Here is a 25,050-nt window from a genome sequence, read left to right on the forward strand (position 1 = left end):
TTGGGGTTGTATTGCTGCTGCATGTTGTAAGACGTGGGCCTGGCGTTAGATGTTGCTTTTCTGACACTGTTCCTTGCGCAAAGCCCCAAGATGAGTTAGTGTTGCTATTCTTCGCATCGTGGAGGCCCCACGGGGATATATTCCGTGAGTATTGGTCATGGAGTGCCGACACCATGCTGGCTTTGTCGGTAGCAAAGTGATTATAAGGATTCAGATCAATGGGAATCTGCGATGTCGCAGGTGGCAAAAATGAATTGCTGGAATTTGCAGGCGGAACCGATTCTGTTCTTCGAATTGAATAACTGTTAAATGAATCTGGGGCGGCTAAGCTGACGGGCCCTGATGACTGGTTCTGGGGAAGAAGTTCGGGCTGGCTCATTGATGGGAAAGCCATCACTGATGATAATCTCATTGGAGCAATGCTGTTTGAGTTTGTACGGAGGACCGGGTCGACGATATTGAAAGAGCAAGATCGGAGATCGCTGCTGCTGATCGTGAATCCGGCCGTTTCAAGCACGTAGACGCAGACGTGAAAGTCCCTGGCGTTTTGGAAGTGTGCAAGCAGCATACAGTCGGGGCTAGGTATTTTTACGCATATGGTAGAAGATGACATATCAGTTGAGACAACATTGGACGCGATGCTTGGATTGCGCAGAACATCAGTCAAGCGGATAGAAATCTACCAGGTGTTAGTGGGAGGGTCTCGTGGGGTCATGACTACTTACGAGGGGCTTTTTATCATTGTGGATAACTAGCATCAGAACATCGTGAGAAATTGCACTGGTCTGTTGTCGCTGTAATGAAAATGACAATTGCTTTGCGTTTTGATTCGGTATGAACAGTTTGTTAGAAGAGCCCGTTCGCAGCTCCAACCTTGTGAGGGCCGCGTGGGAGACTGGTTGCGCTTGATGTGACATGGCACAGGGCTAATTCAGTCGCGACGATGCATTGAAGGTGGGATCAAGTCTTGCCGAAGGATATTCAATAGTCTGCGAGGGGATCTCATGTTGTCCGCCAATGCAAACGGCTGCAAGCTGCATCGCGAGTTCCAAAAGGGCGGAAACGCTGCCGATTGGCTGCGGGTCACGTGTAACTAGCTGCAACCTGGTCCGCCCAATTTTTGTCGCGGTCGCGCAACACGTCTCCCTGCCAATTTCGAGCTACCAGGTACCTACCTTATGCGCCAGACAAGTACGGGACAGCGTGCAACATCTGCATCTTAGCATTGCTCAATCGCGATTGGAGCACGAAGACGGTGCAACATTACGATTAGCAAGAGCGATTCGTTGCGACTGTGAGTGCGCCAACCATCCCGGCGCTCTGGATCCTCGACCAACCGGCTGTGGTTTCCTGGAAGCTCGCTTCCAGCCGAAACGGTTGTAACGATGACAACCTCGAGCGAAGAGGTGGCGCCTCATTCCATCGACCGCACGCCAGAATACGAGGAGTTTATGGAGAAGCTGAAGGAATTCCACAACAATCGCGGCACAGTCTTGGACCCCGAGCCGAAAGTTGGCCTTATTCATCTCGATCTCTTCAAAGTCTTCAACCATATCGTAGCCAGCGGTGGCTATGACAAGGTATCGGAAGAAAAGCTGGCCTGGCGTCGCATGGCTGCTGAACTCGGTCTCTTCTCCAACAACGAAGCGTCCACAGCCTTTGCGCTCAAGGAAAAGTTCTACAAGAACTTGGCGGCCTACGAAATCAAGACGGTCTATGGCAAAGAGCCACCACCGAAGGATATTCTCGAAGATGTTACTGCCAAAGGCGCCGGACTTTTAACAAGAACTCGCGAAAATTTCAGAGGCAAAAGAGACAGCAATGTGGCCGGCAACGACTCGGCTGCCTCCGGGGACGATGGAACCCCCGTTCGCGAACGACCCGCCCCCGATGCCGTCTCGAGCGCCAGAGCTTCTCGTGGCTTAAGAGAAGCGCCTGCCCAACGCGTCATATTCCAGCCGGATACTGGCCCTAGCAGAATCACGCGGCAAACCACCAGTCAACATGCCGCAGCCTCATCCCCCCAAGTCCAAGGGCACGCAGGCATGCAGGGACCGCCGGGCATGCATGCTCGGGGCCCCTCGATCGCACATCATCCACCGAAACCTGAAAATACCTCGACTTCAGTAACAGCGTACCAGCCCCGACACGTAAAGCCCCTGCAGCTGCGACCCGTCGCAACGCCTAGCAATGCGCCGAGCGAGTTTCCCAGGACACGGTTGTCATATCGCCCAGCGCCGGATCCCCGTCAGCCTATGCTCCCCGGAACTGGCTTCGATGGTCCTAATATCTACACCCGCTGTCTTAACGCTCTTAGATCTCAAATTCCTACTGAGCAGGCATTTGCGCTGAATCATCTTGTCAAGATTTCGTTCGAGCGAGGCGATAAGTACAAATTTGATTCATTCCCTGGCCTGGCCGAGGGCCTTGTCAACAAGGCTCTCGAGGTTGGTGAGCTTTTTTATCACATCCAGTGGAAAGTCTCTTGGGACTCCGAGGAAGACTCTACAGAGCTCGGTGTTCTGGATGGCAATTATGGAACCCCGGACATCCTGGAGAGAATTGGGAACTTGATCGAAAAGAATACGCCGGATATTCTTCAGACTGGGGAATACTTCGACCAAATGGTTCTAATCACTGAGGCAATTTTGACAATACGCAACATGGTCACACTGCCCGAGAACGCGCACAACATGTCTGAGTTTCCTCCAGTGAAGGACCTTCTCTGTATTGTTTTGCATCTTCCCGAGAAGGACTCGTTGGTGGAAATAAAACACATGGCTCTCGACATCTGCGAGCAGATTACTTCGTTCATGATTATGGATTCTGATGATCCCTTGTACAGAACGCTACTTGGGCAAATGACATCGGATGACCGTGGTACTATTCTCAGCGCCCTGCGAGCGCTAGGACGCATCTCCATGAATCTGGAAGCCACGAATCAGCTCAATGAAGTGCCTGGAGATATTCTGCAGCGCATTACGAGCTGGCTATTGCTGAATGATGATGAGCTTATTGACGCCTGCCTCGACTTTCTCTACCAGTACACCGCTGTCGTTTCTAACCTGGACAATTTGATGCGCTCCACACATCCGGAAGGCCTTGTCGACCAACTTGTGCGTCTTTTAGCCCACGGTGCCCGTAAGGTCCAGTACGACCTTATCTTGACGCCAGAGCAGCGATTGCCGTCCCGCGACGAGGTGGCGCCTATGCCAGAGGACCTTTTGCATGAGATGCTGAAATTGGAGGAGCCCGATAGGGTTCATCAATGGGTCAAGTCATTCTTTGACGAGGACGGCACTTCATTTGTCACTCAGCTCGCTGCCTGGCAAGCTTACCAAGCTGCCTTCTCTGCTCCTCTCAAGGACATGCAACAGCAGATGATTACACCGGCCGACTTCATTAGAAATAGTACGGCGGTATACAAGGGCTCCAATGCACAGGTGCTGCGCGAAAACGGCGATGGCCAACAGAAGTTTATTATTCATGGCATTCGTGCCCGGCCCAACCCGGTGACACTTGACGGCAAAGAATATGGACGCTGCCTCTGGGCGAGTGATCCGAGCCGTCGTAACGCAAAATGTGGCCATTTCTTCCTCAAGGCAGAACAGATGTGGCGCCACATAATGACGGTGCACCTCGGGGCTACCATGGATGAAGAAGAGAAGTTTGAGAATACTGAAAAGACATTCGTCTGTACTTGGGGGGAATGCAACAAACACAGCACGCCGACAAAGATGCACTTGCGCGACTTTGCCCGCCACGTCACAACACACATCTCGGGCGTCATTCCCAGCTCCGTTGGTGCCGCCAGTGACGGCGCCGCCGCGGCACCTCCGAAGAGATGGATCGTGCCCGCCAAGACGCTGCCCGTCACATTTGAGGAAACGGTCACGGTGCGGGACGAGCGCAACCCGCAGGCGCCCCCGCAGGCCGCCGGCATCCCCCTCAGCGCGGTGCTGGTGCTGCGCAACATTGCGCGCAACATTGTCAAGACGGAGGCGGAGGAGGAGCTAGTCAAGTCGCAGCGCGGCACGGAGGAGAAGGGCGGGTGGAATGAACGCCTGTTCCGCGCGTCGACTCCGCGTCTGTACGAGCTCTTGGCCGAGAACAGACCAATGGTGAGTACATCTCCAGGAAAAAAACGGTCGTCATTTCCGAGTACATGCTAACGAATTGGTGGGAAATAGAGCCCGTACATCTCGTCACTGCTCGACCTGATCCAGGTTGAAATTGAGATCCGCCACGATTCTGATGACGATGAATGAGTCAGATCATGATCGCTTCTCAGGTCAGCGTTATCGAAGCTACACTGGGATGAACATGGGGAAAATGGAAATGGCGTATTTGGGGAGACAGGCGACTACTTGATTTTTATGGATAGTTATATCAGTTCCAGGCTTTGTAATTTTGACGCGCGCGCCGGCTCGCACCTTGCGCGGATAGTTGGAACGCGACTAGGCGAGGACGCAACGTTGGGATTTGTACGAGTATACCAATGGCTTTCTTCTTCTTCCTCACAGAATACGTCTTTCAATAGCCATGTAAATTTTTATGTGGTATATTAAGCATTGATGTCCGTGGTATATACGACTGTCAATGTACGATGTCTATCGTCTGCGTAGCAGACACGAGCGGCCTCATCCGCCATGATCCCATCCTCATCAAAAATCTGAGTCTCTATGACCCTCGCTCTTCCCCTCTCATTTTGGTAGATAATAAAAAACAGGTCAACAAGAAACAAAAAAGCAAGGCCAGTGTGGTTGGTCTTTTTCCCCAAAACTCCAGCACTCAGCAAGAGGGCAAAATGGAACTGAACAAAACAAGAAAAAGATCGCAGAAATGCAGGCATGTGCGCAAGACCTGATCGCGGGTCATGCTGTGTATGTGTGTATATCACTCCATTAAAAGTAGTAAGTCAAGTGAAGCGTGGGTGCCTTCACTTTGAAGTGAAGGAATCGGAGAAGCGCGTAAAAACAAGCTCGGTATGTGTTTACCACAGCGAGTATCCACCGTCGATGATGCAGTCGGCACCTAATTACAGTCACTGTTAGCAACAAGCTATGTTTTGATGTTTGGGTCGAGATATGGGCTTACCAGTCATGAAGCTCGAGGAGTCGGAGGCGAGGAAGACGCAGAGGCCGTTGAGCTCGTCGACGTTGCCCAGACGGTTCTGGGGAGTGAGCCCGCGCCAGATCTTCTTCTGGGCCTCGAGAGCGGGCACGCGGTTAAGGGCGGTGTCCATGTAGCCGGGGGAGATGGTGTTGACACGAATGCCGTGCTTGGCCCACTCGGCGGCGAGCGACTTAGAAAACTGGATGACACCAGCCTTGGAGGCGTTGTAGCAGGACTGCTCCTGGGGGTAGTTGACGATGGAGCCGGACATGGAGGCGACGAGGATAAGGGAGCCCGACTTTCCGGCGGCCATCATGGCGCGGCCGACGGCCTGAGACATGAGGAAGGTGCCGGTAAGGTTGATGTCGATAAGGCGGCGGAACATGGCCGGGTCGTAGGTCTCGGCCTTGATGTTGGAGTCGGCGATACCGGCCGAGTTGACGAGGACGTCGGGGGCACCGTAGAGGTCAACGACGGAGTCGACAGCAGCGTTGATGGCGGCGCCGTCACGAACGTCGACCTTGAAGAAGGAGACGGGGACACCCGACTTGTCGTGGAGCTCAGCCGCGGCGGCGTCACCCAACTCCTGATTGGCGTCAAAGATGACGATGTTCTTGGCACCAGCCTCGGCGCAGGCCCGGGCCATGTGGTTGCCCAGGCCACGGGCGCCGCCCGTAATGATAATGGTCTTGCCAAAGACGGTCATGTTGCGAACGGTGCGGGGGAGGGCCTCGTAGGCTTTGCGGGAGAGCGGCTCGACGGCCTCGTGGGCATCGTCGGCGGGAGGCTGGGGGCTCTCAAAGGGCACGCGGGCGGCGCCGTCAGGGACCTGTACGGTGCGCTTGTCGCCAGCGCCAGGGCCATCATAGATGGTGGCGGGCACCTCCTTCTCGCGGACAACGCTGTTCTTCTTGGTCGTGTCGGAGACGCGGGAAACGGCGGTGGCGGAGAAGCCGCGGACAGAGGGGGAGGCGAGTCGCGAGACGGGGGCGGCAGCGCGGGTGAGCCGCAGAGCGTGGCGAGCAGCGAAAGACATGGTGTCTGCTGTGTGTGTAGATTGGAGTGGTAGAGGAGAGAAGGGAGGAGGGAGGAGGAGGATTGTGTACAAGTCGTGCGAGAGGTTGACGGACGAGCGAAGGGGATTCGTCACAGAGAGGTTGTGTAGACAGAAATGAAGATGGTCAAGGAGCAAAGGAAAACTTGGGGGGAAGAGCTCGAGGAGGGCAAATATATATCTGGTCGAGGCTCTGCGCTGTGCGTGGTGTGTCTGGAGTGGCCCGGGAACGGAGGTGTACGTAGCGTTTGTTGGTGGTTTGAATTGAGTGAACGAGACAATGGGGTACGGATAGAAGGAATGGGGTGTGAATTGAATTTGGAAGGGGGGCGTGTGCATGCTGCTGGTTTTGGGCTGCAGCTGCGCACAGCTGGGACAAAGGCCATTTGCCTCTGGGCTTGTACAGTGAGTCCGCTGTACAGTAACTGCCTGACAGTGCATTGGAGACAACAGAGAGAAAAAAAAGAACTGGGGACGCTAAAATCTGGCACTGGAGCGCTGCCGGAGGGGCGATTAGTGGACGCGTGGGGACGTCCCTGGGCCGCTACTGGGTGTTGAGGCGCAAGACATTTTTAGTGCTTGCGGCAATGCCGGGCAGCCATGTCGGTTGCTATCTATTTTTTCTTCCTCTGGCCGCCTGCTGGTTCCTCAAATGCTGCGAGGACTTCGTGGTAGGCTTGTCGATTTTTTTCTGTCTTGTCAGACCTGTAAATCCGACTCTTTCTGGGCCATTGTTGCCGACTGCGCCGAGCAAGGTTGTGACCCTGAGTTTTGGTCCTGGCAAGCGCCGAGCGGGAGTGCGGGATGTGCCAGGATGGGAAAATGCTAGCTAACGTTAATAGAAGGAGCAAAAAAACAGTGATGCAATAAGAAAGCGGTAAACCACTTTTGCCGCGAACAGTTCAAAATTTCACGTCGTCCTTTTCCTCCAGCCATGCGATTGTCGGCGCAGGAATGCAGAGTCCCGGATGCAGCCCCAGACCATCCGCCATAGCGCTATATCAAAGACAAGTGGCCGTACGACCAAGCACCAGCACAGCCCTCCAAAAAGTGATAATTTAGGAACACAGGAGCCGGATAGCTCGTAACCCAGCCTAGCTGACAGGGGAGAGGGGGCGAAGACGAACCAGTTGGGTGCCAGATCTGGCCACACCCCAGTGGCCTTTGCTGCTGGAAGCACCTTGCTTGCCTTGCCTTGCAGCGCGAAATTGTATGGGCGCAGCCAAGACACTGCTCATGGTGTTTCACTCTGCATCTCCATCTTGCAGCACCGGCAAAAGGAAAGTAAAAATCGATGAAAGAAACAAAGCGACGCGTTTTGACGTCGCTTAAAAAAGCATTCAACTTTTTTCCTTTTTGCATTCAAGTACAGAGCGAGTCACCAAACCACCACCAGCAGCACCAAGTCCCAAGTGGCGTCGGTTCCAGGGCGCCCACCCCAAAAGCTTGATTTTGGTGAAGAGCACATCTTTTTCTCCTCGCTGCAGTTCAGCTTTTCGGCCTCACCCCTTTTGGGAGGGTATAATTGAACAGGGGGCCGCGTATTACGAGTTCGACACACTTGTCATGTCGAGATAGGTCAGCTGGCCTCTTTTTGCTGATGTTCTGCACACACAGGTTGACAGGCACCAGGGGCGACATTACTGGCACGCGGGAAAGCAAAGCACTAGCAAGGGACGCCAGTAATTTCGCAGTGGACAAAGGGCAAATAGAACGATGCCATGTGCACATTGGCCAGGATATGAACGAGCAAGCTTGGGGTACAGAAAAGGGGCTTACTTGCGGGCGTTTGAGGAGCCAGGCGGGCAGGGCAAGTCGGCTCTTTCAATTCTGAGTCTGAGAATCCCCAAACCGTCAAATCCTTACGACTTATTCGTATGTACAAATGTCTGCATGCCACCCTCCTTCGCAAGCAGTACCCGCGTTGGTCTCGCAATCGATGGACGGTCGGTAAGCAACAATCTTTTTTCCTTGCCTGCCGATATCGCTGTTTGGTGGTGTGAAGAGTAAGTTGCTAGCGCCAGTGGCTTGAAAAGGGGGGGCGTGTGCGCTGGAGTAAGAACGACAGCCTCCAACTCCCTCCTCCAACTTCGCCTTAGAAAGCCCCCAAAGGAAACCCGGCTCTGGCGCACGCGGGGGAAAGAGCGGCATTGCACATGCATGACCTGTGCTCTGCCCTCCTCTACCACACCTGACTTTTTTATGAGAACAAATGTACGGGGTACGCCATTTCTCTTTTCACCATAACAACCTATTCAATCCACCACGCACACTCTGGAGTTACCGTTTGGGTCCAGTTGTGACGCTGCACTGCGGGCGAGATGTGGCGTTGCCCTAGCGTATTCCAGCGCAGCGGGAAGCGCCTGCAGGGCACCCCATTCGCCCTTCCCACAGTGGCCTTCTGCCCAGCCTTGGGTCCCTGGAAACGGTCAGCTTTTTTCCTTCCACGGAGCGTTCTGGAAACGGTGAGACAAGGCACCGCCGCCCACTCTCTGCCCGTGAAACCCGCTTTCCCTTTCCCATCCCCCTCGACCTCCACCACCACACATTCCCGTGCCCCATCGTGATGTGCCATCCGTCGTGCGCATCGTGGGGTCAAAGGTGGGAGAAAGGCAGGGCCGTTTTTAGGTACGCTTCACCTTGCCGAGATCTAGGATCGTGCTTTATGCTACTCTGTCCCTACTTCGCCACCGCTAGCTGCACGCGTTTCCTTCAAGAAGCAAGTCATCGCCGCCAAACCAGGAACCTGTTTCGCAAACGATCAAGATTGGGCCAACGGGCCGTCTTCCCTCTTTTTTGTTCACGATACTCTCAGGAACTAACTGTACTAAGCCCGCCCGGTCATCGTTACCCCTCAAAGTAAAGGCCAGCATGCAAGCTACCCCGCCGCCTTTCTCCAAACAATGCCGCCGCCGCCTTGCGCCTTTCATAAAAACACCAAACACCGCGGTAAAATTGACACCGTTATGGACAAGTGTTGATCGGCTTGTCGCAGCCCAATGCTGCGTCGTACAAGAACCTCACCTCATTTGAAAATTGGAACTGCTGTGGTAGCTGCCCGAGTTGCAGCGCTGCTCACCCACGACTCACACGCAGTCGGATATCTGCCTCGACTGCGCAACACAGAAGCACCACTCCGTACCTGTCTATTAGCTCTGCAGGCAAGCAGGGAGATGCCGGATCAGTATCGCCACCATGAATAGGGACCACGTCGAAAGAAGAGCGATACCCTGTCGAGTCACAGCTGCAAATGAGTTTTGCCACCGAGGTTCCTAAAGCCGGCGGCAGACAAGGAACCAGCTGGACGGCCGTCCCGCCGCCGTCTTCAAGCAGCTTCTCCCGGCTCGTTAGAACAGCCACAGCTTGGGTTGAACGTGTGACAGAACGCAACTTGGGTCCTACCGACTCGAAACGAATACTGGTAGTCCGTACAGGTCATTGACTCGGTCTTTTCGTTTCCAAGAATCCCTCTCTCAGCCTTCACGCCATCAGTGTCGACAGAAACACACCCTACCCAAGTCATCTACCTGCAACTAGCCGCTAGCTCGCACGCTTCGCCGCAATCCTACCAAGTAAACACTGGTCCAGCCATGCTTCGGATGCATGGCCATCCCATCCGCGCAGCGTCAATCAATCAACACATGAGCCGGACAAGATGAGTTACCCGTCCGAGCTCCGGGGGTGCATCTACGAATGCTAGTTTGGAGCCTCTGGAGGAGCCTCTGGAGCCGTCCCCCACAAATTACGGTCTTGCTCTTCCAGAAAATTTCTCCTTTCAAGCCGAGCCCCAGATAGATCCTCTCGCTGGCGCCGTTCCCCCTTGGCTCCCGCCTGCTAAAAAGTCGCGAAGAAAGCAGTGACCTGCTGCTCCTCCCCAAAGCAGCTGGAAAACTTTTCCTCGCCTGTTCCCAGGTGGGCGTCAGTGGCTCTCATCTGGGTCTCGCTAGTGAATGGCGTGAATGGCTCCCAGGCAGCCATATTTCTCGTCTTGTGTATGGACGGCATCTTGGAGATCTTGTGTCCACACCGCAATTGCTTCCACTTTGGCGTCGAAAGCAACCGTTGTCGCACTCAACATTTGCCGGCTTAGAAACGATGCAAAGTGAGCGGCATGATGATGCCCACCGCCAAGTCGCTCCCTCCTCTCCTCGCTCGCTCGGACAGCTGCCGCCGCAAGTAGGCTTCATAAGCTTCCTCACTCTGCTCACCGATCAACTTACTCGGGACAAGCTATCCACGCAAGCTCAGACTTTACTCATGCACGCCATGAAACAGACACCAAAAAAAAAGCATCCGGGGTTTGCATCATTTCAGGTCAACCGACCCATGCCATTCGTAATATTTTTGCAGCCCGCGTGACATGTTATCCATGCTCAACACCAGACAGAGCCAGGTTCCTCGCTGATGAGCTTATTTCGGGGACCCCCTCTGATGCCACCAATGTCTCCGTTCCGTTACCGAAGCCGCGAAGGCCAGCACCGCGACCAGGGCAGCAAGCATTATTTGGGAGCTTGGACGGACCAGGAATCAAGCTCTCAACAAGACAGGTCCCGACTAGCCGGGCTCGCAGGGGGCCGGCCGCCCACACAGAGATTCGCCTGCGCCGCCGGGGAGCTAGTTCCGGCACTACTTGCTTGTTGAAGACGCCTCAAAAGGGAGACAACAAGGCGCACCCCCATCAAGGGCAATTATTGCAAACTGCGACTAGCTTGCTGCCCAATGCCCAATCGCGGAGACAACGTGGGCAGGCCTGTGTGCTCTGAGGGGAATCATGGCTACCAACACAGTGGTCCCTTTCCAAGTCCAAGATTTCTCAAATTCCTTGAGGCGCAAATCATGCCAGTACATATCAAGAACCCAGCATACCCCTACCCTGCTGTGCGTGCTGTCACAGCGTGCATCAGACAGCTCACATATTTATGCTTATCCTTCACGATCTTATCAGCATGATTCAAACTTGGGACATAGTAGCTAGTTAGATGATGAGCTGGACATTCTACTAAGTAGTGTTTGCGATCCTGGTGGCAGTCTCTCGCTAGCACATGATAACTAGATTGAGGAAGGGTCTGTCACATCAACAAGGACAAGGGATGCAGGTGGAGGAACAAACGAGGGCACAGAAGAGCATGGCAACTGGACGCGATGGGCTCCTCATATTCCTACTGGGGCGTCCAGTGGATTTTGCCAGTGCAAGACTGCCAGGAGTCAAGGACGTGACTTGGCAACTTGGCTGGTCTCAAATCTCAAGTGGTGCTAGTCATTGACAAGCGGATTGCCTGATCCAGACGTCCCGAGCAGGGACATACAGTATTGTGGTTTTGATCCCTCTTGCTGGCCGGCAAGGTAACAACTCACCAGCACTCCTATTCAACCTACGGCTCAAACATGATTCCTCGCCCGCCTAGTAAGAACTAAGAAGGGACCAAAGCAAGCTCCAGTGTTTTCTCCTGCCGAGCTGCAACAATCAGCGCGGATCTGGCTTCCTGTTTGCCCACAATGCCATGCTTCTCCAGTTTTTCGACTCCTCCTATTGCGTCAAGCGCGTTTCTGGGACTTTCGCTCTCGATATATCGCTTGGCAACTTGGAATCTGAGGGAAAGGATCATCTTATCGCGCGCGGCCCTGAATGGTCCCTGGGAATGGGAATTATGCAAAAAGAGGCCTTCCAAAACGCCAACGACGTCAGGACCACAAACGTGTCCATCTTTTTAAAACTTATTGCTGACCGTCTTTATTGCCCCTCTGTCAATCTCACCACCAACCGTGGTGAGTGGCGTCAATTGGTCAAGTCGATACTCTTGAATCTTGAACTGAATGGAACTTTTCAGAAAAGTGGTCGTCACATGCTGAGCTGATGAACGTTGCATGTTGCGACCCCTCTGATTATTCAGGGTCCTATGTTGCTGGCGTGCATCTATTGATGCGAGGCTTCGACATGCTTCTGCCGGACCGACACACAGGCGAATCCAGCAGGCGTTCTGTGCACGGACAGTTGTAGTTGTTTCTGGAAGTGATCATGCACTTCTGGGCGACACACAGATACAGCCATACCCTACAGGGTAGTTCGCCAGAAGGCGAGTGACGATCTGAGAGCTTCGGCGTTGATGGGCCGCTGAGCCTGGCGAAGGTCCTTGACTGCGATGGAAAAAAATGTCAAGTTGGCGAGTAAGTGGAGGAAAACAACAACAATGTACTGAATCTTCAAACAGGCTCTCACCGGAATTCCGTTTGTGTACCGGTCATGCGATTCACTTCTGCACACTCACACAGACTTTCACGGCCCAGTCGGCCAGTAGAGCAAACGGCAAGGTTCACGCACTCTGAGTACGCGTGACTTTCTTTCCCTTGACTCTTCCTATTTCTTTTCACTCTTCGTATTCCCTGGTCGCTTTGCTTCCCCAAGCCTTGTTCTCTCGGACTAAGCTGGTCATAAAAATGTGGAAGAGTCGCCCAATGTAACTGGCCACCGTTTTCTCATCATCAATTCTCTGGAACGGCTCCCTTCGCGGGTTTATGATGATGCCTACGGCTTTAGAAGCTTCTGGTATGCTTCTGCAAATGAGATTGCTGCTCTGGACAAGGCAGTCTCCCGCGCCGTCGCAGCGTTTTAAGAAGGAGGCTACTACACCGCAGAGGGAATCAGAAAACTCTGGTGCGCTGGCCTTCCCATGCACCGTGACATCTTAGCTGCCCTGTTTTCGTCCCCCACTGGGACTCTGCCTCAGAGCCTGATAAAGAACTTCGAAACGCTCGGCCAAAGCAGCGACTTGCGCTTTGAGGCAAAAGTCCTACCTACTTGCAAACATTCCATCGCCTCGGAGACCTCTGAGCTGACAATCACTTGTAACAGACCCTTGGCGAGCCCATCTACAGTGAAGGAGATCGCGCAGAGGTCGTTGACACCGCAGATGCCTATGTCACCCGAATGACCAATGCTGCTCTCCGCAAACGAATGGAGCTCAAGAGCAGCATCGTGCAAGCACTTCTCGACAGGATAATAAGCGAAAGGCTCCAAGACCTCCGCGACTCCGCAACAGCAGAGATAAAGCAAAAGCTCAACGACAGCGAACTCGAGGATCGCGTCAAGGCCGCTTTGAAGACGAAGCTCGCTCCCTACGAAGCGTTAATGGATGATTACGAGCGGCTCGCGAGTCGCCTCATCTATCACTGCGACACCGCCGATCAGCTCAGAGTGCGGCGTACGAAGCTCATGGACGCAGGCGTCATGCCGCCCACTGCTGCTTCCTGGGTCTCAGAAGATATCGGGCTCATTCAAGGACGTTGCGTTATCTTGGATGGCGATGAGTTCTGAAAACTTTTGCCATTAGACGTTTTGAGCAGGTTGGCCATTCTAATGAGCTGGTCGCGAAGTGCGGAGTGTTCATCATTGTAATATTTGCTTTCAGTTACGGAAAGCTCTGGTTTGCTTCACTTTTTTCTTCATGCAGTCAAGAGGGTCGAGGATCACAGAAGAGAATAGTGTAACAGGATATGCTTGAATAGAAAGTCGTGGGTGACTAGCAAGTTCGAGCAACAGTTTACCGCAACAAGTCAGGTCGCAATCGGAATTCACTTTGCCGAGGGCACGGAGAGCTTCCAGTGACAGACATGTACTGAAATGATTCGATCCTTTTATTTATTCTTCTCATAACAAAAAAGTGCTAAACAAAAAAAGTCTCTCTACCCAATATCCAAACTTTCACCATCCACCCTCCCCATCTATACCTTGAAGATATCCGTCACGCCCGTCCAGGCACCCTTGGCCCTCTCCTCCCAGTACCCGTCCTTGCCCGTCCTGATGCGCCAGCACTCCTCCCCGCCGCCCTCGCCATCTCCGCAATCATCCACCTTGACGAACCAGCGCGGGGCGTACGCCTCGCCGCTGTCCTCGAGCTGGCGCCTCCGTACGCGCTGCTCCTCCTCCAGCCGCTGCTTACACGTCTCCGCGTCGTCGAGCGCACCCTCCTCGGCCATGCGCTGGTCCGGCCGCAACCGGCTGTCCGTCGGCGCCATGCGGTCGCGCTCCACCTCGGTGACCTCGTTGAGCGTCGCCGCGAACCGTGTCAGCCCGTAGGTCTGCGCGGCGTTGTCCACCAGCCCGCCGACGCGCCACACCGCCTCGCCGCCGTGGTGCTTCCCTCCCTTGCCGGCCTTGTGCAGGCCGGTTGTCCAGGTGCCGGCCATGCCGGTGCCTGCGTCGCTGCCGTCCGGGTTCAGCACCTCCACGTGCACGTCCTCGGAGCGCCCGCCAAACATGCCCTTGCTGCGAAACTCGATGCTCGCCCGGTGGCTCGTCGAGTCGTTGGTCACGGTCATGGTGCCGACTGGCTCCACGTACTTTTCGCCCATGACGACGTTTCGTAGGAACATGTTGGCAATGTTCCACGAGTAGAGCTCGTCCTTGCCGTCGGGAAGGTGCAGAACCACGCGCACCCGGCCGTCCGTCGTGATTTCCGCGCTCTTGCCCCAAAACTTTTGCCCGGGCGCGGCGCTTTGCGCCAGCGACCAGTGGGCGGACTCGGCGTGGATGGCGAGCTTGACGGGGCGGTGCTGCACCTTTTCGACTAGCAGCCGAAAGCCACCGGGCGTCTCAGCGTCGCCACGGACAAGCTCAAAGGTCTCGCCGAGAAGCGGGTTGAACGGTTTCCGGATGGCACGCTCCTTGGCTCGACCACTGCTGAATTGAGAAATGGCAAAGGCAGTGACGTAAACCAGACGCTCGGTAGGAGTGGCCAGTTTGGAGGCCTTATCTAGGAGCTCCGCGTACTCGAGCTGTTCTGATAGCTTCTGTAGCAGTGATAGGGGCTCATTCGCGGACACCGGCATACTTATTGTGCTGAGATCCTTGCCAACGTTTTTCCTGACAAAGGCGATGAGGCTTGGCGGCAGTACAGTCGCGGGCGGAATTGTCTGTCGACGATTCACTTTTCCGCTCATTGGCAGCGGCGTGAGAGTCTTGGACTTGATCGGATATAGGTGATTTGTGCCGTCAGGGCCGATTGCATCTTCGGCTTCCATTGATGAGACGGAGGAGCCGTCATCTTCGTCCTCTTCGTCCTCTTCAGCCGACTCGTCGTCGCTTTCATTGATTTTAAGAACTCTCGATCCAGCATCCTCGGCGTCAAAGAATTCGTCCACGGTAGAGGCAGTGCTTTCCATGCTCAATCGAGACGCAACCGGGGCGGGCGGAGCAGTGAGCATGCGCCGCCTCTTGCTGGTGCTAATTAAGCTGCTAAATTCCGCAACGACCGAGTCCAAGTCTGCGAGAAGAGATTCACAATGACCTTGCAGACTCTTTTCCTCCTGAACAGCGCTCTTTGATCTTCTCTTGGCCGCCTTGGATCCGTTGGTATCGAGAGCGGTGGCGCTGCCTGGCGTGGGAACAGCCAGTGCGGAAGCGGTAGCTTGTTGTAGAGCCGGCGACATTCCAGGTGCGCTAGACTTGCGGCGCCAAAACGACTTCTTCTCGGCCGCAGGAAAGTAGCTCTCGCCGTCCTCGCCTGTCACGGCGTTATTTGGTGAGAGTGCGGAGGGGCTTGCTCCAGGCTTAGGCAGCGCGGCAACCTCCTTAGTGAGGCGGCGCAGCGCATCTCTGGTTCCCACGACGCGGCTGACGAGAGTCTCGACCTCGTGCCACTCAGCCTCCTCTTCTTGGCCAGGAGCTTGCTGTCGGCCCGAGACAGTGCGTGCTCTTGGGACGCTGGCCTTGGCAGACGTCTGCGAAGTTTCGCTTTCAAGACCCCGGGCAGCACGGCTAGCCTTTTCCAGTGCCCGCGCCCAGTCCTGAAATTCTTTGGCATTGGGGGCTCTCAGGTGCCAGACCTCGGCGCCAGAGTCAATGCTAATCTCTCGGCGTCTCTCGTCGGCGGCAATGGCTGCGAGGCTCAGCGGGATGGCACCTCGGAGGGCAGAGGAGTTGCGGTTATAGTAGTATGAGAGCGTGTAGGTCGAGTAATCGAGAGAAAAGAAGCGGCGCGCATATCCCTGGCCCTTCTTTCTCCGTCGCTTAGAGAGCGTGCCGACGTGGTAGGACGCACCGTTGCCGTCGGTTCTGTTGGAAGCGGATCTGGCGCGGCCGGTCACATCGGGGCTATGAATACTGTCGGTAGATGCACTGGGATCGACGTCTTGCGAAAAGGCACCGGCTTTGGGGAGACTGGACTGGCTATCTCTGGACTTGGGGAGCTGCAAGTTCGGGATGGTCGTGGTGCCTTGGGGAGGCGCGCCGGTTGGATATGTGAGGACGACAAAGGTGGCAGTCTTGGAGGTTTGCTTGGAAAATGTGTTGTCAAAGACGAGGCCGTACATGCCTCCCTGGCCATCTAGGACATCATATGTGCCTATGGAGACCTTGTCGGCCTCGCACTTGCCGACCCATTTTACGGGTATGAAGCCCTTGCTGGCGAGAATCTCTTGAGCCGTGTCTTTTTTGTTGCTCTTGTTGGCTTTACCCTCGTCGATGTCGGGGGAGAGGGAGCCGTCGTCGGCGGAGGATGAGACAAGTGTGGTGGCTCCGGAGCCGGGATGTCTGAAGATGCCAAAGTAGCTGCATGACGATTAGCCTCGGCAGGCGACGGGAGGGCATTATGCCAGGGAAGGAGGAGGGTTTTCTGGGACGGCATACATGGACTTTTTATGCGGCTGAACGCTCCATGAGAGAGTAGATCCGGCGTCGGCGCGCACCCAGCGCACGATGTACGACTGCGACAATTAGCCAATGGGTTCATGGGGCTGGCGCGTACAGCGCGCGGCGCACCTTGCTGTGGACTTCGAGCCTCTCGATGCCGGCCATTGTGGGCAGATGTTTCGCAAAGTACTGTCCGTCAATGGCAATGGCTCGGTGCAGCTTGCGGTGTCGTGGCGATGAACAGTATTTGGTTGAGAGGCGTCGAGGGAGAATCGCTTCGCATGTGGTGGCGCGGGGGTTGGGGTTGCGAATGAGGGAGGAGTCTCTGCAAGTCCAGCAGGGGTGTATGCGCTGCGGCCAGACGCTGTCGACTGTTGGTTGTGCTGCCGGTAAGCGCAGAAGTTGCGTGATGGGTGTCGGTACAGATATGCAAATATGTCGTGCGTGAGAGCTGCAGATGTTCAGCCCGGTTGGAACGAACAGCTCGGGGAAATGGGCTCAGCCGCTAGATATTATGACGAGGAGGCTACGGAGGTACAAGGCACGAAGCGGGTGAGCGCCGAGTGCCACGTTGTGTGGGGACCAAGGACCTCGGGCAGTTTGGGGCAGCCTCTGGCAGGTGCTTGATACAATTTCTTTCATTGAATATAAATTCTTAGCGATTGTATCGGTTGGAAAACAAAGAAATCCACTTGCATTTTGTCGGTAGGACGGCTCAAAATCGAGTATACCATCATCACAGGTTGCACATATGTGTTGCCGTCTGCTTGCGCTCTCTTGGACTTGTTGGCTCGTTGGCGGATGTTTTAGTGGTTACATGCTCTGTGGTGTCTTTCGGTTAGCAGACACCACCGCTATAATCGACGAAGCTTCTAGTGCACTTTCAGCGCGTCAGAGCGCTCCGGGATCGTCCATCGAAACCCGTCCAGCCCCATTCCCAGCCCCGTTGACCAGCCGGACGTGGCGGCCTATTTATCTCATGACAGCCTACTAAACGGATACTGGGAGGATCCTTGGTTTCCTTGGCGTCTTCCCCGCGCCAATCGACCGGAGCCTCGGGCGGTCTCAAAGGCTATTCATCACGTCAGTACGGAGTATGGTTGATCGTTACACTATGCCCCGGGTGTGGAAGCCAGACAGCCGCGGCTGGCTTCGGTCGCAGCAGCGAGGCTGGCCACACACATGACGAATCCTGCTCGTATTTTTTAGCATTTTACGAGCTGCCTGTACATCGTGTCTCACATGTCGCTGGATGTGCGCCTCGATTTACCGCGATACTCACATCAGAGACAACCGCGCTATGTAGCTACATACTACCCAAAACGGCTGGATGGTCAGCATGCTCGGCGCGCCGAACTCGGCAACCTGGCGAACCATATGGAATAACTCTGAAATACTACTACGTCACGCTAAAAAAGGGTAAGTGCTAAGACAGCAGATGGTTTCCAGGGGCGTTGTTGGGCCAAGTAGGCGCTGTGACAAGTCTACCAAGTTGGCGACCTCTATGTAAATCATGCCACGAGATTCATCCAATTACTCAATATTAACCTTAATTTTAACTGGCTAATTAACAACATCTTATCGTGTCCAGTAAATCAATCACTAGCATACGTTCAAAGAATGTGTGTAAGCGCCTGTGTACTGCGCCAACTAACGAGTTGAAGTGATGAAAGGAAGATGTCCATGAAGGAATTCCTCTATCTAGCTAATGGGAAAGGTCACTTCTATTGGACTCCGTCCAGAGTTACTCTTATGGTCAGTGCTTTCCAATCACTCATGGAAACACTCAGTGACTGCATCCATCATCAGGCAGCAGCCCCGTGTATGGCTCTAGGGTAGCGACAGGTCCCTTGGCCCACCCCATGAGTCAAAGGAGAGTTACAAGCAGGGCATTTCGACACCAGAGAACAAACTCGCAAAACTGAATCCAGAGATTTTCAATTCAAGGGTACAAAATTGCAAAAAGGAAAAAGAATCATTAAGAAAAAATGACAAACTACGCTCCATCGTAACCCGGAGGCTTCCGGATTTCCTCTTCTAGCCTCTCCTTGCATCCCGTTTGTCTTCCTGCTCTAAACACCGTCCATTTCCTTCATCACCCTGTCTTTGTCCATAAACATGAACCACAGAGTCATGCTCGGCGTAACGGGTCACAACCTATCAAGGTCACGATTCCGTACTCCGACTCGGCATTAGCGTCGCCGTGCGCCCGGCGCCGGCCTCGGGCCTTGACCAGCAGCTTTCGCGCGGGGTGGAGAAGGCTTGGCTTCGCGCCACCAGCAATCTGACTCCAGTCTGACGAAACCACCAATGCAATTGATCTGGAGCTTACGTCTTTTTCCCAATGTCGCATCCGGAAGCGCGTCGTCATACATCACGATCAAAAGGTTGAGCTTCCTATTTTGCGCATAAGCAACGCTCACTATCGACCAAACCCCCGGACTCGGAATTGCCCCTCCCTCACTACTACCCCTCCGACCGACCCCGCGATTCGACAAAACCCCAACGCCGCGCATTGTGCATTTGCCAGTATGACGCTCACGGTGCTGTCCGATGACCAGGTCAACTCCATCTTTGAGAGCCTCGACCTCGAAGAGCTCGAGGAGTTCCGGCATGTCCTGGCCTCGGCGCTGCACGAGTTCTCGACCGGCTCGCAAGTCGACGGCGCCGACGCTTTTCAACAGCCGCACCGCATCACCACGCAGCACCCCGAGACCAAGGCGACGACCCTGTACATGCCATCATGCGGTCCCGAGGGGATGGGATGCAAAGGTGCGTCCCCCAGATCACCCCCGTGGCCTTACTACTGCTAACTCCCGGGACAAAAGTTGTCTCCCTGACGACGTCCGCCGCTATGCAGGACCCCTCGGTCAAGCCCATCAGCCCGACCGGCGTCGTCAACCTCTTCTCCCCCGGCGGAGAGCTCACCGGCGTCGTCCACGCCAGCAGCCTGACCGCCTTCCGCACCGCCCTCGCCTCCGCGTGCCTCGTCGCGCGCCGCAACCATGTGCGCGACATCGTCGTCTTCGGCAGCGGCGCCCAAGCCTACTGGCACGTCCGCCTGGCCCTCATGATGCGTGGCGCCACCGTTCGCCACGTGCACTTCATCAACCACCGCTTCTCCGCCAGCGCCGGGCTCATCCTCAAGAAGTTCTCCGTCATCCCGCAAGACGTCAAGGCGCGCGAGGGCTGGGCCGAGGCCAAGTTCTCGCTGCTGACGCCGTCGTTCCACGAGTTTGACCGTCTACAGAAGGAGCACCTACGCGCGGCGGACGTCGTGTATTGCTGCACGCCGTCGCGCGCGGACCTGTTCGACGCGCACATCCTGACGAGCCACGAGGGCCGCAGGAAGGGCCGGCTGATCGTGGCGGTGGGCAGCTTCACGCCGGAGATGCGCGAGCTGCCGGAGGCGCTGCTGCACCAGGTCACGAAGCAGCACGACAGGCACCACGACAAGCCGCACCGCCACTTCCACAAGCATGCCGAGGAGGGCGGCGTCATCGTCGTGGACACCTTGGAGGGCGTGCTGAAGGAGGCGGGCGAGATCATTGCCGCCAAGATCCCCGCGACGCACCTTGTTGAGTACGAAAAAAAAAACCCCACGCTCCTTGACCCATGGACCGCAAGCTGACAGGATGACAGGCTCGGCGAACTCGTCATGCTTCACAGATTACGAGTCGAGGAATCCGAAGCGGAAGCCTCCGCATCCGACGCGGCCAGCGACTTCGAACGCACCGACACGGCCGACTCCGGCTCGGCCATGTCCGGTGTCTACGGCAGCCAGGCTGCTCCTCCCCCGCGGCCGGCGAGTCCCGCCAGCTCGACCTCGTCCGCACACAAGTCGACCTTCCACCTGCCGTTCCGCACCAAGTCCGGCTCGTCCTCGTCGGACCAGGGCGAGAAGAAGAAGAAGGAGGACCACATGGTGCGCTGGCTGCGCGATGGCACCGTCGTGTACAAGAGTGTCGGCCTCGGCCTAATGGATCTCGTGGTTGGCACGCATCTCATCAACGTGGCGACAAAGAAGAACATCGGAACCCGTATAGAGGGTTTCTAGGGGTCAGGGGCGCAAGCATGGGTGTATTTAAGCACATTGGATAAAAGTAGTACGCATTACGCATAGTTGGAACTTGTGTAAATAAGTCCTTACATCTCGTCGTCGTCAGCTCTCGGCAGGAACCACCCGCCCAGACACTACCTAAGGAGCAAGCCATTAGGCACTGCCAACACACGTTTGACAGCGAGACATTCAACTCTTTTTACTATATTAAGGCAGCATGATCGATACTTGCACGCTTTTCCTCAGCGGGAGACGCTCGAGAGAGCCGTTGGTTCTGCTTGCTGGGTAGCAGTCACTTGCATGCGCGGCATAGGAACGTCGGTAGTGTGCCGAGGGGGGCGAGACGATGGCCGGTAGCTAATTTTTCGTAAAGCTAGGGAGTTAAGCAAGAGACTTTGGATGTCTTACCTGCCGGATCCAGTCCTTTCACCAAAACGCGGTTGTGTTGTGTTGCTTTGCTGATGCTAGTGAGCTGTCGTATGTATGTCGCGTGTCAGCGATCGTAATACAACTCTTGGGGAACCTCTCGGTGCAGCTGAAAGACGTGTACTATTATCTCCCCTCTGATACTAATCACTCGAGCCCATCATATCCAGGCGGTCCGCCTGGTCCACCATAGAAGTCACCCGGCCCCCGGGTCTAGGTACGTCGAGCAGTTTTGACGCCCTTTGCTTGGCGTACGTGACCTGGCGGTCAGGCCGGTCCTGAATATGTCGAGTCGGTGCGCACGAGTTACGTTTATTCTATGTTGAAGTGACCTGTGGAGTGAAGTGAGCCCATTGACAGAGTCGCCGGGAGTCAAACTGGCCAAGGATGGCGCACTGGTTGTTGAGCGCCTGGCGGCGGCGGGGAGCGAACGGCAGTTGCTGTTCGGCTCGGTGATAATAGTGGCACTGAAGACTATTTGAATGCAAACTTTTCGCAGAATCCGTGGCATTAGTAGCCACTTGAGCTGGAAGTGATGGGTTTGACGGCATTGTCGGTCAGTCTGGCAGCAACCGCGGCGCGCCATATGCTGATGTCTCGCTCGCGGGAGGCCCGGCTGGAGTCCCTCGCATGCATTTACTGACGGAGAGCAATAGCACACAGGTCAATTCTTCATCGGCATTGATCATGTTGCCTCTGGAGGTCGCCCTGATCACTCACAGTGCTGCTGGTGCGATCAGGTAAATAGATTGGGTACCTTGCCATACTCGACAATCACAACACGAACACTAAATATGGGATCATAAGCAAACATGATTTACGTTATGCTTTAGCTTCTTCCGCTTCTCAGTTCCAGCCATAATGCACCCTTGAACACGACAGCCACGACAACCAGGAGGTAGTCTTGTCGGTGGCGTCCGCAAAAGCCAGCCTGTGATGACTCTACCCACGCAAGTGGAAACAGCGCTCAGATGCGTCGTAACCCTTGTCCTTCCCTTCAAAGCTGTATGTAATAGTGTGAGAAATCTTCTTTGACGGAGTAGTAGCTTCCACAGCGGGATCAGGTGTGGCGCTTCTGGAGTCTTCTACTACTTGGCTTGGATAACAGTCGAGATGGTATGCCATGAAGTACTTTGCCAGAATGATTCCGACACCATGACGAAGAAAACAAAAGACCGTCTTGTCAGTCTTTATCTTGACTGTGAGAGTACAATTGGTGAATACTTGTGAACAATGGCAAGCGCGCCGGACAACGGCCCTGCTTCGACCGGCGAATCAGCGATTCGTACTCCGTATGGTGCTTAGAGATGACGTACTCTCTCTTCTTCCAAATGTGAAGCGAGAGGCTCCTCATGTTGTCCTTCAATTTAACATTCTACAACTGTCTATTTCCGAGGATATGATCCTGTACGGCTAAGCTTGGACTGGTCGATGGAGTTGGTTCCTCATCGTCCTGGGGGAGGAATTTTTCTGATGACGTATACTTGCATTATATTACAGCAATATCGACCGACGCGTATGCGCGATTGAGATGAGCTGCTGCAGTTTATCGACGGGGCATACAGGGTTCGTCCAGGATATGGTCATGGGACACGCAGAATTGTATCTACAGGCGCACATTTTGTGAACTAGACAGTACCTAACAAGGCAGGAGACGAAGCGACACTGTCAAGAAAGGAAACACGGGATTACCATCATGGATAAGCGAGACCGGAAACGTGATAGATCAGGGAGACGTGATGGAATTGGGTGTCTTAACGGAACAATGTGATGAGTGGCGGGACGAGGCTAGGGCGGGTCAAGAGGGTAACACTGTGCGAAGTGCTGTGAGGTTACGTGTGATTAGAGAACTGCGCACTGTGCTATTCAGGTACTCCATACTGTGGGAGAAGGCCACGCAATGCAAACTCGTATCGGGAGAAATATAACTCAACCGCCGAACTAACAGGAATAGAATTGTTTCGCTTGGCAACGGTGACTCGTATTCCCAAGGGCGCCAGGCGACTAATTCACTGTAAACACGAGTTATAGCTTGCGCCGTTGAAGTAGTCGCTATGCTGAGGGCAGAAGAGCATATAGCATAATTGGCCGCTTGCGCTTGACTCTGGGCCTGGCGTGCATTGTGGCGTTTTGCCTAGGAGGGCTGCGACTGAGTTAATACGAAGGTTGAAAAACAAGAAACCTAGGCCGATGATTTCTGGGCCAGTCAAGCCAAAGCCAAGTGAAAAAGTCAAATTGGCTGGTAGTTGAAGAACGCCGCTGGACGATGGAGGGGAAGGAGAGGAGGGGGGGGGGCAGGCCAAAACGCCAGCGCGGTGGCCGAGAAGAGGGGAGAGCCATCTGAGATGAAACACATGTGCTGGGCCATTGAAAGGACGTCAGCATTTTTTTTCTGGGGAGGGTGGTTCTCTTTTTGTCTCCCTGAGATTGCGACCAGCGCCGCGTGCTGTCGAGGGATCCCTGTGGTGGTCCATTGTACCAAAGAGGTTTTTTGAGATGTAGATGGCCGCGAAGAGTGGAGATGGAACCGGAAAGAAGGGAAGGAGAAGCAGCAGAGAGAAAGAAAAGGAGATGGAAATGGAACAGAAAAATCGAACCGAGAGAGGGTAAACAGTCTGATAGGAGGAAGTCAAGATGGAAAAGACGGAAATGGCATTTGAAAGGTGCAAGGACCCTGCCACAGCAAGATCGGCTCGCATGACGGCGCGGCGTCACCCCTTGCCCTTGCCCCTGAAACGATGGGGGGTGGCAGAAGCTGACGATGTTGCTGTACTGTTAGCCAAGCAGTACTGGGTAGACTGGCGGGAGAGTACCTGAATGATGCTCTGTGATGTGCGCAGTGATTGACACCCAGCAGGGAGATAGCCCGGTACAAGAGTGCATGGTGTTCATCACAGCGTTGTGCAAGGTATTTTCGCAACATGTCCAAGCAGGTGGGACCCTGGGTGGAACTGGATGGCCATCGGTTCTGGTACCTGGCAGGGGCGGGGCCAATCATGGCTCCTCCCTGGACACCAGTCAGGCACCACCAAAAGGGCCTATCGGACCCATGTACTCTAAATAGCCCGTCGCCACTGAACCTGGCTGCTCGCCAAGTTCTGCCACTGGTCCTTTTTTTCAGCAGCGAGTTCTGGCCTGCAAACCTGGTAGCTTCAGCAGCTGTGCGAATTTTATTAAAATATGTAATAATCATGTACGTATGCGCTTAGATTTTCTGACCAGCGTCAAATCTGCCCACTACGGATGTACTAGAACAGGGCATGGTGGCTGTGTCGCTTCTCCTGCCCATTCATTCCTCTAGGCCAGTTCCTCCTCTTCGCCTGCTGCCATCACTTCCCCAGTTGGCCAAGCCCGTCCCTCTTAGCGTCCTCCGTGCCTCCAGCCTCCACCACACACGCCCCCTGCCTTGCTTGCTAGGTATTTCACTTCTCAACTCCCTCCCTCCTTCAATCGTCCGACTCTCTTCTTTCCTCTCAATTCTAATCCCGTCGTGCCGGCAGCTTCTTTTTTTACAGCCAGTCACTTTTTCTTTCCCTTTCACTTCTTCTCCATACACTTTTGGTAACTGCACCAACCCGCTCTTTGTTGGTAGCTCTTTTATCTTCGGATTACTCGACGACTTACTCATCTTACGCTCTCTCCCGACCTCTGCCGCTCATACCCCCAAACGCCAAAATCGGTCACAGCCCACCTGACTGTTTTCGACGACAACCCATCTGCTCTTTGTGCACATCTTTACATTGCCAAGCATTCTATACGGTAATCACC

At 54.7% G+C, this 25,050-nt stretch overlaps 5 protein-coding genes across 5 annotated transcripts; 3 read left to right on the forward strand and 2 right to left on the reverse strand.

Moving 5' to 3' along the window:
- Positions 1-1,385: 1,385 nt before the first annotated feature.
- Positions 1,386-4,268, forward strand: ISF_02297 (RSC complex subunit Rsc9; the record flags this gene model as incomplete). The annotated part of the gene is made up of 2 exons (XM_018845903.1): positions 1,386-4,121; positions 4,191-4,268. The coding sequence occupies 2 exons, from the start codon at positions 1,386-1,388 to the stop codon at positions 4,266-4,268; spliced, it is 2,814 nt and encodes a 937-aa protein (XP_018706610.1).
- Positions 4,269-4,993: 725 nt separating this feature from the next.
- ISF_02298 (Short-chain dehydrogenase/reductase SDR) lies at positions 4,994-6,151 on the reverse strand (the record flags this gene model as incomplete). The annotated part of the gene is made up of 2 exons (XM_018845904.1): positions 4,994-5,034; positions 5,098-6,151. 2 exons carry the CDS (start codon positions 6,149-6,151, stop codon positions 4,994-4,996), a joined length of 1,095 nt encoding a protein of 364 aa, XP_018706611.1.
- A 6,537-nt stretch (positions 6,152-12,688) lies between these two features.
- On the forward strand, positions 12,689-13,481 carry ISF_02299 (hypothetical protein; the record flags this gene model as incomplete). The annotated part of the gene is made up of 2 exons (XM_018845905.1): positions 12,689-12,844; positions 13,020-13,481. 2 exons carry the CDS (start codon positions 12,689-12,691, stop codon positions 13,479-13,481), a joined length of 618 nt encoding a protein of 205 aa, XP_018706612.1.
- A 407-nt stretch (positions 13,482-13,888) lies between these two features.
- ISF_02300 (Oxysterol-binding protein) lies at positions 13,889-16,961 on the reverse strand (the record flags this gene model as incomplete). Its single annotated transcript, XM_018845906.1, has 3 exons — positions 13,889-16,697; positions 16,794-16,870; positions 16,926-16,961. The coding sequence occupies 3 exons, from the start codon at positions 16,959-16,961 to the stop codon at positions 13,889-13,891; spliced, it is 2,922 nt and encodes a 973-aa protein (XP_018706613.1).
- Positions 16,962-19,327: 2,366 nt separating this feature from the next.
- ISF_02301 (NAD(P)-binding domain protein) lies at positions 19,328-20,853 on the forward strand (the record flags this gene model as incomplete). Its single annotated transcript, XM_018845907.1, has 3 exons — positions 19,328-19,568; positions 19,625-20,378; positions 20,439-20,853. 3 exons carry the CDS (start codon positions 19,328-19,330, stop codon positions 20,851-20,853), a joined length of 1,410 nt encoding a protein of 469 aa, XP_018706614.1.
- Between the last annotated feature and the right edge of the window lie 4,197 nt (positions 20,854-25,050).

The sequence above is a fragment of the Cordyceps fumosorosea genome, assembly GCF_001636725.1.
Source record: "Cordyceps fumosorosea ARSEF 2679 chromosome Unknown scaffold_4, whole genome shotgun sequence".
In the NCBI taxonomy this organism is placed as follows: Eukaryota; Fungi; Ascomycota; class Sordariomycetes; order Hypocreales; family Cordycipitaceae; genus Cordyceps; species Cordyceps fumosorosea.